We start from the raw sequence: 15,989 nt of genomic DNA, 5'->3' as shown, positions 1-15,989 counted from the left end.
GGGGAAGGGAGATGTCCAAGTCCTCTGAAGCAGAAAGCTGAGTACAATACCAGTCTCACCGCCTCCCAGAGAAGAACAGGTCACCATCCAGAAAAGTCAGGAATAAGATGCTGGCTACTTTTAAAGACAGGGTGGATGACAGGAGTGGCAAATGCAGTAGAGTTTGGCCAGTCAGGGGTAAAGTTCAAATGCACTAATTTTTCAACCCAAAAGAAAATGGGCTTGTGTAAAGAACAGAGAATTGTCAGGAGAAAGGGGAGGGGGGCAGAAAAGATAGCCTGCTAGAGAAGCCATTGATATAAATAAATAAATAAACAAATGAGGCTGTCACTTGGCTGTGACCTTTCCTGGTGATAATTCTCTTGAGTGTGCTGTTACTAGGACTGACAAATATTTGCTGCAGGAATCATTACATGAATGAATACCACAATGAATTTTTTTTAAGACCTCAATTCTTTGTTTACACATCCTGATATCTTCCTTGGGGATACCCAGAATTTATGCTGCTAATTATTTCCAAAATAATGTCACTTTTGCTAAATAAACACACCTCTTTTTTTCTCCTTAAATAGGAATTAAGCATTTAAGTGCTCTCAAGGGTTATTCCTGCAAGACATCTTCTGCATGCTAGCAAATAAACCTGAGGCTAATAAGATACGTGGTAATTATAACATGTCTGGCCAAGAGATGTTGGTCTATGTGTAAATATTTCATGGATCCAGCACCATACAATGGTACCTGCTGAGTAAATTGCTGTCTCCATGAGCTCTAGGGAAACTTAGCTACTTCTCATTAATCAGCTCCTCTTGTTTTTGTACCTAGAATGGTGTGTTTCAAGAGACCAGAATCCATTAAAAGTGAAAAGAGCCTTGAACGATAGACATTAACACTATTTTCTAAGAGGGTGCATTATTAAGTTCTCAAATACAATATGCATGGCCATCAAAAGGCTTATCCCAAAGACCTGTTGGGGCAGAGACTGTTTGTTAGTCTAAAGGGAAACTGAGTTATACCTACTAAACATGTAAAAAGATACTCCACTTTACCTCATTCTCTGGGGTAGGAGATGATGTTACAGAGCTAAGTGATCCTTTCCTAGAACCCTGGAGATCCACTGGGATGGAGATAGGCCGTTCCCACTGAGTTGTTCCTGTTGGGATGTGCCAATAATAGGTTCCAGCAATGTCATTGATTCTTTTCCAGCCAGGTGGCAAATCCGGATCTGTCTGAAATGAGTGGTCACTCCAGATATCTACTGAGAAATGGGGCGGGAAAGAGAGAGAGAGAGAGAGAGAGAGAGAGAGAGAGAGAGAGAGGGAGGGAGGGAGGGAGGGAGGGAGGGAGGGAGGGAGAGAGAGAGAGAGAGAGAGAGAGAGAGAGAGAGAGAGAGAGAGAATTTTATTAAAAGAGAAAAGGGAAGCTTCCAACAGTCAGGTAAACCCCACATGCAGAAACATCTATATTCAACTGAGAAGAAGCTACTGTACACAGGGTAATAAAATGGGTACTATAGAAGGGAACAGAAAGAACTGAAAAGGCTGTTTGCCATCTGTGAAGACAGGCATAAAGATCTCATTTTCAAACCAGCCCTTACCTCCAAGAACCCCAAGCTAAAGCTCCATGAATCGTAACCAACCATGCAGACAAACTCCATGTTTACATACAGAGCCTACCAGATCCCACTGTAAAATGGGAGAGTGGTTGACATCACCCATCCTTCCTGGCTATAAGTCTAAATTTCTGTAACTGCTTTCTATAGATAAGCACTGTGTTTGCACTGAAACACACACACAGGAGCAGTGCCTTCTTCAGGCTTCTGGGACTCTGAACTGCACACTTTTAGGAAAAGTAAACTGAAATAAATAGCTGTGGAATTCAAACAAAGGACCAGATTGTAAAAACATGGGAGAAGAGAGGCCATACAGAATGGTGCGGAATGTGGCCGATAGGCAAGTGTCTGCCAAGTCCAAAGACATTCCAATTCAATAAATAACTCTTAAGCACTGTGGGTGACAAATGGAATTTACCCACTGGACAATTTCAGGCACACTTAACCTACCTCAGTATTTTCTCTATCTATTGAGTAAGTATTTGCTTAAATTTTTTCCTCTTGTCCCTGAGTTGAATATTAAAGGGATTAAAATGTACAAGAGAAAAGAAGTGGGAAATTCAGAAATGGAAAGATCACGAAGAGGTCACACAGCTAACAGTGTCTGTGTGAGCAGGCTCACAGCTTGGGCTTGAGCACTGTTCTATTCTAAGGGCTAGGTCCTTTTCTACACAGCCGTACAAAAAAGCCAGACCGCTTTATTGCATTTCCAGTGAGAACACATGTGGGCCTTGCTCAATACAACATCACTGTGTGATGTGGGCACGCATTACCAAAGCTGTTGTAGGAGAGAAGAAAAAGGGAAGCCAAACAAAGAGGATGGTTAAGTTCATGGGTATACATGTGTATCCACACTGCTGTTGGTGCCCCGGAATTCACTATTTTCATCTCAGCTTGCCAGAGGCAAAACTGCCACAAGTCTCAAATTACAGTGGAAACACGGTCCTCTATCCATAGGAAAATTAAGCGTGATCATGCAATTCCAAGTTAACAAACTTTGCAGAAGCAACTCTAACCAAATGTGTTTATATTCCCCAGTCCTGCTCCCCCTCCCCCTGCCTTAGGAGGTAAAAGAGTTGTCTCTGATATCCCTTTGTTGTTAGCATTTCAACTGGGGCAGGGAAAGCAAAAGCAGAGGAGTCCTGAAGTATGTGAGTGCCCTTATTCACATTCTGCGGTTCCTAGACAAAGAGGTCTGGGCCAAAAGTGGGAAAGGAATGGGAGGGTACCTATTCCTACCTGTGTGGTTCATGAGGGACATCTATGTATATCATCAGACTATGAATTCAAGCTAGACCAAGGGCAGAGTAAGGTTAGTGGCTCTTAAACCATGTTGTTGCCTGGAGTGTGTGAGGGGACCTTTGTACTACATGGCAGGAGTCCAGCTGTTCTAGGTTGAACCAAACACACTACCAAACAAACAAAACCCCTAAAACAAACAATCCTGATTTATATTTTTAAAATTCTGCTGCGATTGTGTTGGAAAAGAAAAAATACTTGAATGGGGGTAGGGTGCTGTCCTGTTGCTAAAAATAGATGACAATGATGATAGTGGAAGATAGCACAGTCCCAGAATTCTGCCAAGAAGCACCCCATTCTAGTGTGAGGGTTAAGAGCTAGGACAGGAAGACATTATGTCCATCTCATCTATCAGCCTTTTTCCCACACCCCCAAAACAGGTATTCAATGGCAGGTGGATGGGTGGATTGGTGGATAGGTAGGTGAATGAATGAACAGAGAAGGAAGGAATTACTGAAGGAATTAGGTTTCCCAACAGTAAACCTGGCACCTAACAAAAGAATTCCAATGAAACGAGCTCTGTACACTGTCACAAAGCAGACCACTAGTATTCGTTCTTTCTGAATCAATGCCTATTTCCTTTGGTGGCATATAAGACTGTCCTCACAGGTAAACAGAGACACAGTCAGTCTTCTCCAGCCATATCTGCAGGTTCCACATTTGTGGATAAAAGCGACTGAGGAATCACACACTCTGATAGATTTGCTGCTGGGAGGTTTGAGATCACAATGGGATATTCTTAGTTTCCAGGGGCAATATCCTAAAAGACAACAATCAAAATTGTTTTTCTTGGGTGGGTCATATGCCACGGTAATCTTGAGTGTTAGAGCCTGTATTAGAACATAAAAAGTACACCATGGAATTCTGTCTGCTTCCCACGTTCAGAACTGGAATTAAGACCAACTGTGGGGGTCTCAATGAAAGATGGATAAAAGAGTCAGAATGGTAGAAAACACAGGAAGTCTCCCAAGTACTTCTAGTATCTCAAGTTTCAGCACAGCATTCTTACACAGACACCAGCTTGTCAAACATTAAAAAGCACTATAGGAGGGGGCAGGTGGGTCAAACATTGAGAAATGGTATACATCACATAGCCTTGTATACACTGGAGGGCAATTTTAACAGAGGCAAGTTGAAAACAAAAGACTATCATTAGTTAATGAAGAAGCTATCGCTACATAACGACCCACGATTCCACCTCTGGAATATGGCCTACAGAACCCATACATGTGTATTAGGCAGGCAGACCACAGTAGCCCCATTAAATAGCCCCAAACTCAAAACAATTCAGACCTGCTTTCATAGAAGAATGAGGAAATTAGAGCAGCATAAGTAACAAAAATGAGCCAAGTACAGCTGCATACAACAATACAAAGTTCATGACATGCCACCGATGAAAAGGAAGACAAAAATACTATATTCACTCCATTTCCATTCAGATAAAGTCCAACTGTTAATTGTTTAGTGATAGACATAAATTGTTTAAACTGTCAAAATTGCAAACACACAGTTATCACGTACAAAAAAAAAAAAAAAAAAAAAAAAAAAATAGAGGCTGATGAACAGCCAGAAGTGTGTAGGGTGCGGTGATCAGAAAAGAGCACACCCCTGGTCTTCCATAGTCAAAAAACAATTTCACCGGTGGTGACATGGGTGTGTGTCCTTTATAATTATCTGTTAATCTGTATGCTGAATAGACATTTCTGAATGTATTTTTTCACAAGTGAAAAATAGAGGCTGGAGAGAGCAGGATCTGCAGAACTCACATAAAGGTGGATGTGGCAGTGTGTGCCTACACTCTCAGTAGTGGAAGGCAGAGCTCTCTCTCTCTCTCTCTCTCTCTCTCTCTCTCTTACACACACACACACACACACACACACACACACACACACACACACAGCCAAATCAGTATTTTCATTGTCTACAAAGATGATCCAAACAAAAAAACAAGTGTATTCAAGACTCTTGCTGGCTCCAGTGAACACACACAAATTCAAAGAGTCCAGCAGTGGCTTTATATCGCCCGGCCTGGGAAAGACTGGGAATGCCCTAGGGGATCATCTTACCTGGCTCAGCCATTCACTATCTGAATGGCCCTAAACAAACCAGAGGACTCCTTAGAGTGTCAGATGTTTATCTGGAAAACACAGGTCACAGTAGCAGCTGCCTTACTGGGCTGTGTGTCAATACTCAGAACAGAGCAGGACACAGGACAGGAACACTTCAGCAATATAGCAAGATATCCAACTCGCTAAAGTTCCCCACTTCAAGGGGAAGTTCCCCACTGCAAAGGAAAAGGTCTAGTATAGAAATCACGAGGTTAAATGGACACCATGATTCCAAGGATAAGATGAAATGGAGATAATTTCCTGGTGACTTTTCAATGGAATCACTCCAGTTCACTTCAACAAGGCCAGCCTGAGACAACGCCTGCCCTGCTGGCCTTCCTCTTGTCCTCCAAATGTTTGTCTGTCTCTCTCCATCTCTCTCTGCCAATGAGGAAAACCAACTAATTACTTTAAAAACAAATGTGCCCTGGTTAAAGCATCATCAAGGCATGCACTACACTTTGCTTAAGCTTCTCTCAAACATTAGTCCACCCCAACTAAAGATAGCTGCTTTGTGTCTGTATGGGGTTTTAGTTTCCTCCTCCTGTGAGGCGTCAGTGTGGAGGGGGGGAAGAGGTCTTGCTCTCTCTACTGCATAACACGTGACCTGACTGCATTTAATGCTCAAGGCCATCCTGCTAGAAGGCAAGTGCAGAGCTGGGCCTTTTAGGAACTGGCTGCTAAGAAGATTAACAAGAATATGGATGCTTGCTGGGTGTGGATCCTGTGCCCTTTACTGCAGGGGCACAGGGCGTGATCAGAGCTGCCTTGAGAAGGAAGCAGAATTGTTATCTCCAGGTCTAAAGCTTACAGAAGACAGTAGATGGATTTAAACCAAAGAAATAAAGTATGTCCTGATACAAAACAGGATCAATTTTTCAGAGACAAAATCCACCAGTACTGATAGCAAGGAGAGGATGTTAATAAAAGAAAAGGGTCGGAAAAGAAAACAATGGTACAGGGATGAGACCATGGGGCAAGCAGTGTACCTAACTAAAGCCAAAAACTGAGCAATAACACCACGACTCTCCATGGATGCTGGCCTGGAGCCCCTGCCACCCAGCATTCTAGGTCCACAGACATGACGATTCTTCTAATGCAGGACCCCTTTAAATGCCTGCCTCCCTAATCCAGCCCGGTGAAGTGGCCCAGCCATTGTAGATGGCACATCCTGCTGGGAGATAAGAAATGCCACCCTCAGGCACACCAGGAAATGGATGCCTGCCATGCTTCTTTTTGCTTTCCTCCCACTAAGATGCTTTCTCCCGGTTCTCAGGCTCCAGTCATCACCAAAGCTCACTGAGGGTTGTCACATGCTGAGAGGAGACATGTCAGGGCAAGAGCTGAAAAGTCACAGGTCTCTTTTCAGAAGTAGTCCACGGTCCGTGGTCCGTCCTGTCCTTGCCTTCATTTTATTTATTTACTTATTTATTAAGCAACAGAAAACAGGGACTGGAAGTGAAAGAGTAAACACAGCAAGGGTGATGGCCCCACAAAGTCCCTCTTGGGCCAAAAGTAATATGCCAGGCATGGGAACAAGGAGCCCATTTATGAGCACCAAGGATACACCCACCCCAGCCACCTCAGGCACCAGCACTAAAGCCTAGCTCCATCTGGCTCCACCTGGCTCCTTCTAGGGCGTGGCCAATGCTAAGGACTGGCAGGGTGGGAAGCTCACTGGCCTCTAGTCACCCTTTCTTTCTGGAACCCAGGGGCCAAAGAAAATCAAATTAGTATGGACAGCAGCTAGAAATAGCAATGAATGGGAAGCTGGGAATCTATATTTAGCATGGTCTTCACTGCCGAGCACAGTCCATTTCCCTGAGGTCTTAGAATGGCATTTGCTACACTGCATGCCCGGTGCTTCCAGTGTACGTGGTGATGAGGGAAGATGGATGACAGTATTCCATAACCATTTCTTGTCTAGCTTGAGTCAGGCTCTGCGTTGGAGCCCGGGACACAGATAAGGAAGGTTATAACAGACAGGATGTTGTCTATGTTAGAGAAGGCAAGACTCCTCAAACACAGGCAGGTTACCTGGTGGCCTGGGGCTATGCCCAGAGTTACTGACCCAGGTGGGAGGAGGTACAAGAATTTTGCAGCTCTAACAGTCCTGACACTTATTCCAGAGTTCTAGGATTTTTAGTACTGGCCTAGGAAAACAGGAAGGGCAGTCATTACTCTTTATCAGATGGGCTGGGCTGGCTAGTTTTATGCCAACTTGACACAATCTGGAGTCATCTGAAAAGAGGAAACCTCGACTGAGAGGATGACCCTACCAGACTGGCCTGAGGGCAAGCCTCTGAGGTATTTTTTATTTATTATTATTAATGATTGATATGGGAGGGCCAGCTCATTGCAGATGCTGCCACCCCTGGTCAAGTGGTCTTGGGTACTACAAGAAAGTAGGCTGAGCAAACCACAAGGGGCAAGCCAGAAAGCAGCATCCCTCCCTGGCCTCTGCATCAGCTCCTGCCTCAAATTTCTGATTTCCTTAGATGGTAGACTATTACATGGAGGTATAAGAAATAAACCCTTTCTTCCCCTATTTGCTTTTAGTCATGGTGTGTGTCAAAGCAATAGGAACACTAACCACTGGCTTCAGAATGAAATATACACACCAATGAATGCCAGCTTTGCATTCATTCTTCAGTATCAAGAACTTCTTATTAACACTCATCAACATCCAGATGGGAACAGAGGACCCTGCCAACGAATAAGATGCAAACTGAGAAGTAGGGTCACCATATGGCCTGCAATGTCTCCAAGGAAGCAAATTCTTCTTATACTGAAAGGGTTGACCTTCCTGGCAGATAGAAGAGCAAGTGCAAAGGGCAGGAGACTGGGAAAAGCCAGCTACGCCTCCACAAAAGGAAAGTCAATCTTTGGGGTTAGGGATTTGCCGTAGAGACTCCACTAGCTAAACATTACTCTTTATGCAAAGGACAACTCTGAAGGTCATGCATTATATTCTCAAAGATCAGAAGAAAATTTTATTCACTGCTTGCATTCTTAAAGGGAGATTTTCTATTTCCCAAGGTCTTGATTGTTGCTATTAATATTTTCTCTTTTAAGTTATTTCTGATTGGGCCAGACACTCCAATGCACACTACAAAATTTTAATTTAGTTTTAAAACCACTTGTTTGAGATACAGTCCTGTGTAGCCCAGGATGCCTAAGAGCTGGCTGCGATGGAAGATAACCTGCAATTCCAGACCCCGTTGCCGCCACTCTAGACTACTGGGGTTATTGGTTCGTGTGCCAGCACCTGAGCTTGAACCACTGTTCAAGAGACTCAGCCCAAGGCCTCTGCGATGCTAGGCCAGCACTCCATCAGCTGAGATGCATTCAGCTGTTTACAGGCACACAGTGCTCTGTCTAATTTCTCTCCCCATCCCTCTTTCTTTTTCATATTTTTGGACCCAGATCTTCACTATCAGCATAGAGGCAATAAATCCCTTTATTTCCTCCAGCAACCATAACTGACATTAGAAGACAAAGTCAGAACTCTGAGGAGAGCTGGTAATTATAGACTGGGGGAGAGTCCTAAGTGACAGTCAACAGTAGTGGCTGCTTAGAATCTGGTTTGAAACCTTCCTAGTCAAAGGGATTGACAGAAATGCTGGCCATGAACCCTAGAGTGCCTGACTCCCCAGAATCCTGCTGACCCTGCAGCCACCCAAGAGGAGAAAAGTTCTGCCCAGTGGTGTTTTCAAGGCTCTTACTTTTCTTGATATCAACTTACAAGACACAGTTGAGATCACAGTTAATCCATCACAGCCTTACTCTGAACTCAGCTGAATTCTCCCATGGCACAGGTAAATTACAATAAAACCCTTAGCAGTATGGAAGTGTTAATGTCTGTCCCTTGCTTTTCTGCATATTTTTCTTCAAACACATACTAGAAAGATTCTTAAAGTATCTGAAATAGGAGATATTTATAGTTGAGGTTTCCCTATTGATGTTGAGGGAATATTCCAAACAGTACTCTCCTTTATGAAAACAAGACTTTTGAAAGGATGTCATTGATGAGCTTTGTTTTTTTTTTCCCCAAATTAAAAAAGGTAATTTTTTTGGCCAGGCATTGGTGGCACACGCCTTTAATCCCAGCACTCGGGAGGCAGAGGTGGGTGGATCTCTGTGAGTTTGTGACCAGCCTGATCTACAAGAGCTAGTTCCAGGACAGCCTCCAAAGCCACAGAGAAACCCTGTCTCGGAAAAAAACAAAAACAACCCCCCCCCAAAAAAACCAAAACAAAATCTTTAAATCAAGCAAACTAAATAACATCATCTATCCAGTTCCACCTGAGGCTGGCTTGAGAATATCTCTCTCTCTCTCTCTGTCAGGTGTTAAAGATGGAGCCTGGGGCTCCAGTCAAATTAGAGAAGCCCTCTACAACCAAGCTACCCCGCCCCCAGTCTTTACATGCCTCTTTAAAGTATAACAAACCAGGATTTGAACTATGCTAAATATTAGAATAAATGATGGCTCTTGAGAATATTGGAAATGGAAGCAAAATTTGACAACAGTTGCCCTTCCAGCAGCACATTTAATGAGTTGCCATGGGTGCCATTGTCTTTAAAATCTAAGTCTACATGTGAGAATATTACACAATATACATCGTAAATGGGATGTTTTCTTTTGTAATCACATTATACAGTGGGTTAATTCAGTGTAAATTAAAAATATATATATAAGCAGCACATAGCAGACATTGAAATGTGTTTATCTATCTCTAATCTCTTTCTTCACATCAATATAAACTTTGGTTGGACACATGACCACTACATTTTCTGCCTGCCTCACTTGCAACCAAGTTTGCCTGTGTAGGGAACATTCTTGAGGTATAAAGCTAAGGGATTACACAACAATTTCTAAGAGCGTTTCTTAGGAAGAACGTAGCTGACACACGTTTCTTGCTGCCTGAAACAGCACTATTGCTTTGAACCATAAAAGATGATTATACCTGAGGATAGCAGAGTAGGAGATCAAAAGAAAAAAAATGGTTCGTGAAGTCTTCGGCCATCCTGTTACCTGAATGCTACTTCCAAGTTGCTATGTGAAAGAGAAACACATTTCTATTATAGAAAGTCCTAGTTATCTTAGAGCTTTGGATTATTAGCAGCAGACCTAATTCATTCATCTAAGAGTAAGAAAATGAAGAGTAATTCATTCACTGAGAAAAGAAACAAATAATAGATCTACTTTGTGCTCTCATAGGCAAACCCAAACCTGCTGCCATCTAAATTACAGTCTTTTCAATCCCAACTTGTGGGGTACCTGTTCTAAAACATCACACTGTTAGAATATGGCTTTGTAAGTTATCACTCATTCACTCTGCACAATTCCCAGGCCCAGCATTTTAATCTTACTTCCAAACATTGCCAGATATTACAAGTGTAAGCGATGGGTTTAGCCTAATGTTTTTTTGAGATAATGTTTCTGTGTCACTTTGGAGGCTATCCCAGAACTAGCTCTGCAGACTAGGCTGGTCTAGAACTCAGAGAGATCCTCCTGCCCTTGCTTCTCAAGTGCTGGGATTAAAGGCGGGTACCACCAATACCCGGCTTGTCACAACTCTTAAATATATACAGGATTCAATCCAAACCAAGCAACAACCATCCATCCATTTCATTCAACGATCTCAATTCTTTAATCTGCACCTCTTCCCCAGCATGTATAATTCTAGATCAAGAGAGGAAAGTCAAGATTCTCCAGGGAAAAGTGGGAACACAACAGCTTGGTTTTTCATTTCCAGCCACGAAAGAGTGGCATCAAGAGTTCCAAATTCTTTCAAAGATGCTAGGCTACTGGCAGAAAAGAGGCAGGGTTATTTGTGGATCCCATCTGCCAGGGATGCACGTGTAGAAAGTATTTTTTTTTTTTTTTAAGTCAAAACAGAATATAGTATAATACAATATTAAGTAACTGAGCCAAAATTCAAGGAAGGGACAAAACTGGAATAATTATTTTCAAAACTTTCAAACAACAAATTTGTGCTACAAATTTAAAAGGGCTTTTTTTTTTTTTTTTTTCATTTTCTTCCTGTATATATTAGGATATGGAACTAGTTAGGGCTCAAATTGCAAATTCCGAAAAGAAAAAGGCTAAACACAGATTTAACCTCCTTAATGAAAAGATCACATTTGTCCACTCCAAACCTTTCTCCCACATTGCAGGGGTGCAATGTGAGCTTTCTGACGATAAGTGAATACGGTCAGCAGTGGTCCCCTCCTTTTTGTATTTCATTTTCATAAATTCCAGAAATGTCAAAACATCTATATGAATGAAAGCTCTGGGGGAGAGAGGAAGATCCTGAAGGACAAAGAAGAAAGGAAAACAGAAAATGTGCTGGGGAGGGGCATTTAGTGTGCCTGCTGAATCTGAGTCCTACTTGGCTCTGATGTCCAAAAGGCACCAGAGTCCCTGCTTGCTATTTTCCATCCTCCCACAGATGTACTAGTTAACCCACTAGGCTTCAGATTCCAGCCAATATGCTCAAATTATATTACTACCAGAAAAATGTTCCTGAGGCGAGCGTTAAGACATTTCTGATCTGCAGGGTTTCGGGGAGGAGATTCTAAATTTATTACACTACAGGAATAGTTGTGGGCTCTTTTTTTCCCTCCTCTTCTTAGAATCCCATCCCTTCACTTGTATAAACCGATTTATACAAGGTTTTGTCCTGAATTTGCTCCAATTTTTTTCTTGCTAGATAGACTGGTAGCGAGTGTCCATTTATAGAGAATGGTGTGTGTGTCCTTGAATTCTGGTATGTTCTAAGCATCTTCCACTTAATCGCTCTCTCCATTACTTCCTCTAGGCAGGAAATCCCTATATAGGAAAGGCTTCTGCAAGAAGATGGCTTGCCACACAAAATTATGCTTATGTCTCAGAAGTGGGGAGTAAGGGACATTCTTTGGAAGCAAATGAAGCAGACACTGTGTCAGTCTTCCTTGAGGCAGACAAAACAGGGCGACACCAGAGGGGACCAAAGTCTGGTGACGTGGAGTGCTCTGTCCTCCACAGTCCTGTGTGCTTCCTTCCTCAGAGAAACAAACCCTGTGTCTTGCTGTGGTACAGATGTGCTTTGGTAAATGAACTGAGAGCACTTTTAGCCCTCGCTTTAGAAGAGACTGCAGACCTAACCATGTGGCCAGGGACACAAAAGAACTGAGAAATACAAGTCTGTTGTTAATTCCCTTTGAAGAAACAAACAGTATAAAACAGCTTTTTAAAAGCAGTTTATTTGTAGTGTAAATTTTCTCCTCCTCCTCCTTTTTTTTTTTTTTTTAAAATACAGAACAATACATTTTTAGCACCCTCCCCCTTTTTCTTCAGTAACTAATTCATTAAAAAATAAAACAATATTCTACTTTGCTGACAGAGTGAGAACTACAAAAGTTCTTCTTGCAGATGAAGGCTCCATCCATTTGCACTTGGCTCAGATTTCCCATGGCTACCCCATGAAGGCTTTATCTTAGGGTCAGGGAGGAATATATGGAGAGGAATTAAGTTGGAAAGCTACCCCTATGTGCTGGTTTGAATGACAATGACCTCCATTGGAGTGGCATTATTTGAAAGGATTAGGACTGTGACCTTACTAGAAGAAGTGTGTTACTGGGGGTGGGCTTTGAGGTTTCAGAAGCTCAAGGCAGGCCCAGTGGCTCACTCTTCCTTCCTGCTGCCTGCAGATATATAGGTAGAACTCTTGGCTTCTTTTCCAGCATCACATCTGCCTTTGTATGGCCATGCTTCCTGCCATGATGATAATAGGTAAACCTCTACACCTGCAAGCCAGTCCCAATTAAATGTCTTCCTTTATAAGAGTTTCTGCAGTCATGGTGTCTTTTCATAGTAATAGAAACCCTAACTAACACCCCCCCCCCAAAAAAAAAAGGAAGGAAGGGAGAAAAGAAACTATAACCTGATTCACCCATCTATCACAAGAATCTAATTTGACCAACAATAGCACTGTTGTATTCTCACTGGGGGAAAAAGGATATGCAATTATATCCTTCTATCTGTGAATTAAAACACACCTTCTTAGATATAAAGTATATGTCTGCTGTTGATATGTAGTGACTAAGCAGTCTTAAGTATATCTGTCACACACTCGTGAATTCAGTTCTATAGTGGGTATGCTAGGGCAGTTCTAGCACAATTGTTTGTAATCCTAGAAAAACTGGAGCCAGAGGAGCTCATCATTATTCAAGGGTGAAATCTATTATGTAGGAGTCAAACTGTGGAGTAGCAGTTAAAACGATGCATTGGATGTACATGTACTACACAGATAGAAATTACACAGAAGTATATGGAAGAGATACCCTTTAAGTAGATTTTGTCTACTCCCTCAAAACAATGATGCACACTGCAAGAATACTTCTGAGGAAGGCATTAGCCATTACACACGTGGCGATGGCTATGGCCATCACATGGCTGCTACGGGTAGGAGGCAACTGGTCATTTGTACTCTTGCTTAGCCGTTTCTCGGATAAAGGCCATTTCTACCAAGCCTTGCCTCTTATTTATGTACAGTATGGACTGACTCCCATTAATGTGGCATTCAATCCCCGCTTCACCATGTTCCTCACCCCTCCACCTCTCTGTGTCATTTTACTCCTTCAGGCCACTTCTATCCTAGGGTTGCCTAGATACTATTAGTGTCAGGGAATGCCACATTTTTGCTTTATGAGCAGAAAGGTTTGATTATGCTGTTGCCATGGGCTGGAATCATCTTTTCTTCCTAAAACTAAAACCTGGGTCACTTCTCCTACAAACCTTTCTTAATTACTGCTCTCTCCCTCCACCAAAGAATCTCCTCTTGCCATACTGTCCTCTCCCAGTAGAGATAAATTCAGTCAGGCAATTTTATATTTCATACCATAGTTTCTGCCATGAGATACTTGTCTCTTTCAGCCCTGAAACAGTGGAATCAAGGACTCTATATGCATGGATCTATAATAGATGCCAGGGAGAATAGAAGCTGATTGTTTATTTGTTTGTTTTTGTTTTGGCAGGGTTTTATGTACCACATTCATGTATTTAGAATTTAATATACAGGCAACAAAATACAACAGTTCTGAGCAGGGAAATCCATCTATTTGGAGATTATTGACAACAGAGAACAGATGAGCTGGAGTTGTGTTTTGTTGTATACAATTTATACATCGTAACACATGCCCAAATATTACACATCAGTAACAGAAGTGAAAATTCACAGCCAAAATAGGATTATAAATTCTATATCCCCATATTGTTCAGCTACCTATATATCGGAGATTAAAATCCCAGTCACTGGCCATTTAAAAGAATCTTTCCTCCCAGCGTGTAGTCGTTGCCATGACAACATGACTTCCAGTTATAACTCTGTGAACAAGCATGTCCTTAACGAGAAAAAAAAAAAAAAAATGAAGCTCAATCAGATTAAATAAAGGATATATTGCCAGTTTTGAAATGGAAAGGGAACATGCTTTAACCCAGGGTTAGCCAATATAACATCTTTGAAATCCTTGTAACTTACTGAATCAGGATGGATTTTGTGAAAGTAATTAACTCATGCTTAGCATCTATATCCTTCACATATAAGAATGACACATGCTTAGGTTTCATACACGGGTCCTACACCTAGTGAGGGATATTCCAGAAGCACACTGTCTTTTGCTCACTGCTATTATCCTAAACCTGCCCATCTTAAAGCCAGGCCTCCTCTTTTCCGCTTTACCCCTTCTAAAGGATGTGTTCTCCTTCTATTCATCCCCTGATTCAAAGGGGATGAATAGAGGGAGAGGGAATCTAGGCTAGTCATCCTAAAGTGGTTCATGATCTCTCTAACCCTCCCCAATTATCTTTATGTTGGTCATCACTCTAATGGCCTTAAAAACTAATTTGGAGTCTATGTAAAACCAATAATGACTCATAAATAGGAGCCACAAATGAATCAATTTTTCTCATTCCCATGCCACTCCTCAAGCACAGAATTTTCTATTAACACTGACTCTTCTTTCTCCTCCATCTTTTCTGAACCAAAAGTATTTAATAGAAATGAATTTTGGGTGTATGTGTGTTATTTCTGTTTGTGTGTGTGTATATGTGTGTGTGCACATGCACACTTGAGAGTGTATTATTTCTGTGTGTGTATTTGTGTGTGTGTGTGTGCACGTGAGAGCGCTCGAGCTTGTGCACAGATGTACCATGTATGCAGGTGTGTATACACGTGTGCACATGGAGGTCAGGACAACCACAAGTGGCATCATTCCTCTGGTTCCAGCTGCCTTTTAAAAAATGATTCATTTTTATTTTATTTAGAGATGGTACATCTTACTGGCCTGGAACTCACCAAGTAGGCAGCTAGACTGGCTGCCTGTGAGGCCCAGTGATCAACCTAGTCTCTGCCTCCACAGTATTTGGACTATGAGTGCACTCCCCCTGCTGTGTTCTAGCCCCTGTATTTGTTCATTTTAAGACTAAAGATTACTGTGTGTCTGATCCTGTTTCAGCAATGTCTTGCCAATGAGACCAGAATAACCCAATGCCGTGGTCTAGATGCAGAGCAGACCTTATTCTTGGAGGCATTTAAATGTGGAGAGCACCTGGGGTTCCCACAAGAAGGCAGGCTTGACAAACTGGGATGGGTGGGCTAAAGCTAGAATGACCAACTAAGTGTTGTGGGACCCAAGGCTGAGCTAGTTATAGCAGGAGAAGTCCCATGCTATGGGAAACTCTCAGTCCCTGGCCAGCTGTCACCTTTATCTCAGTACAAACGAAGGACTGTCCCTTGTCAAACACGGAAGGACTTCCTTTCTTAAGAGCAGCAAATAGACACCTGCATCCGGCCTTCAGGAAGTCTGGCTCACATCTCAGGTCTTTTTGACCATGCCACTTATTTACCGTTATGCCCCAGAGGGAAAAGGATCTCCCCACCCCACCTCATCTCAGAGGTTCCTGGCTTGGATTTTGCGAGAATAATTCC

General features: G+C 42.3%; 1 protein-coding gene across 7 annotated transcripts in view; it reads right to left on the bottom strand.

Annotated features, from left to right (window-relative positions):
• The window catches only part of Apbb2 (amyloid beta precursor protein binding family B member 2), a 305,019-nt gene that overhangs the window by 92,835 nt on the left and 196,195 nt on the right, over nucleotides 1-15,989 (bottom strand). For 4 of the 7 annotated variants that reach the window (XM_051198467.1, XM_051198470.1, XM_051198471.1 and 1 more), the window contains one exon: nucleotides 1,047-1,255. In XM_051198467.1, coding sequence (XP_051054424.1) covers nucleotides 1,047-1,255 — 209 coding nt within the window. The remainder of the gene's footprint in view (nucleotides 1-1,046; nucleotides 1,256-15,989) is intronic. The other 3 variants (XM_051198469.1, XM_051198472.1, XM_051198473.1) reach the window with 1 other exon arrangement.

The sequence above is a fragment of the Phodopus roborovskii genome, unplaced genomic scaffold, assembly GCF_943737965.1.
Source record: "Phodopus roborovskii unplaced genomic scaffold, PHOROB, whole genome shotgun sequence".
In the NCBI taxonomy this organism is placed as follows: Eukaryota; Metazoa; Chordata; class Mammalia; order Rodentia; family Cricetidae; genus Phodopus; species Phodopus roborovskii.
This window is presented reverse-complemented; position numbering and strand designations above follow the sequence as displayed.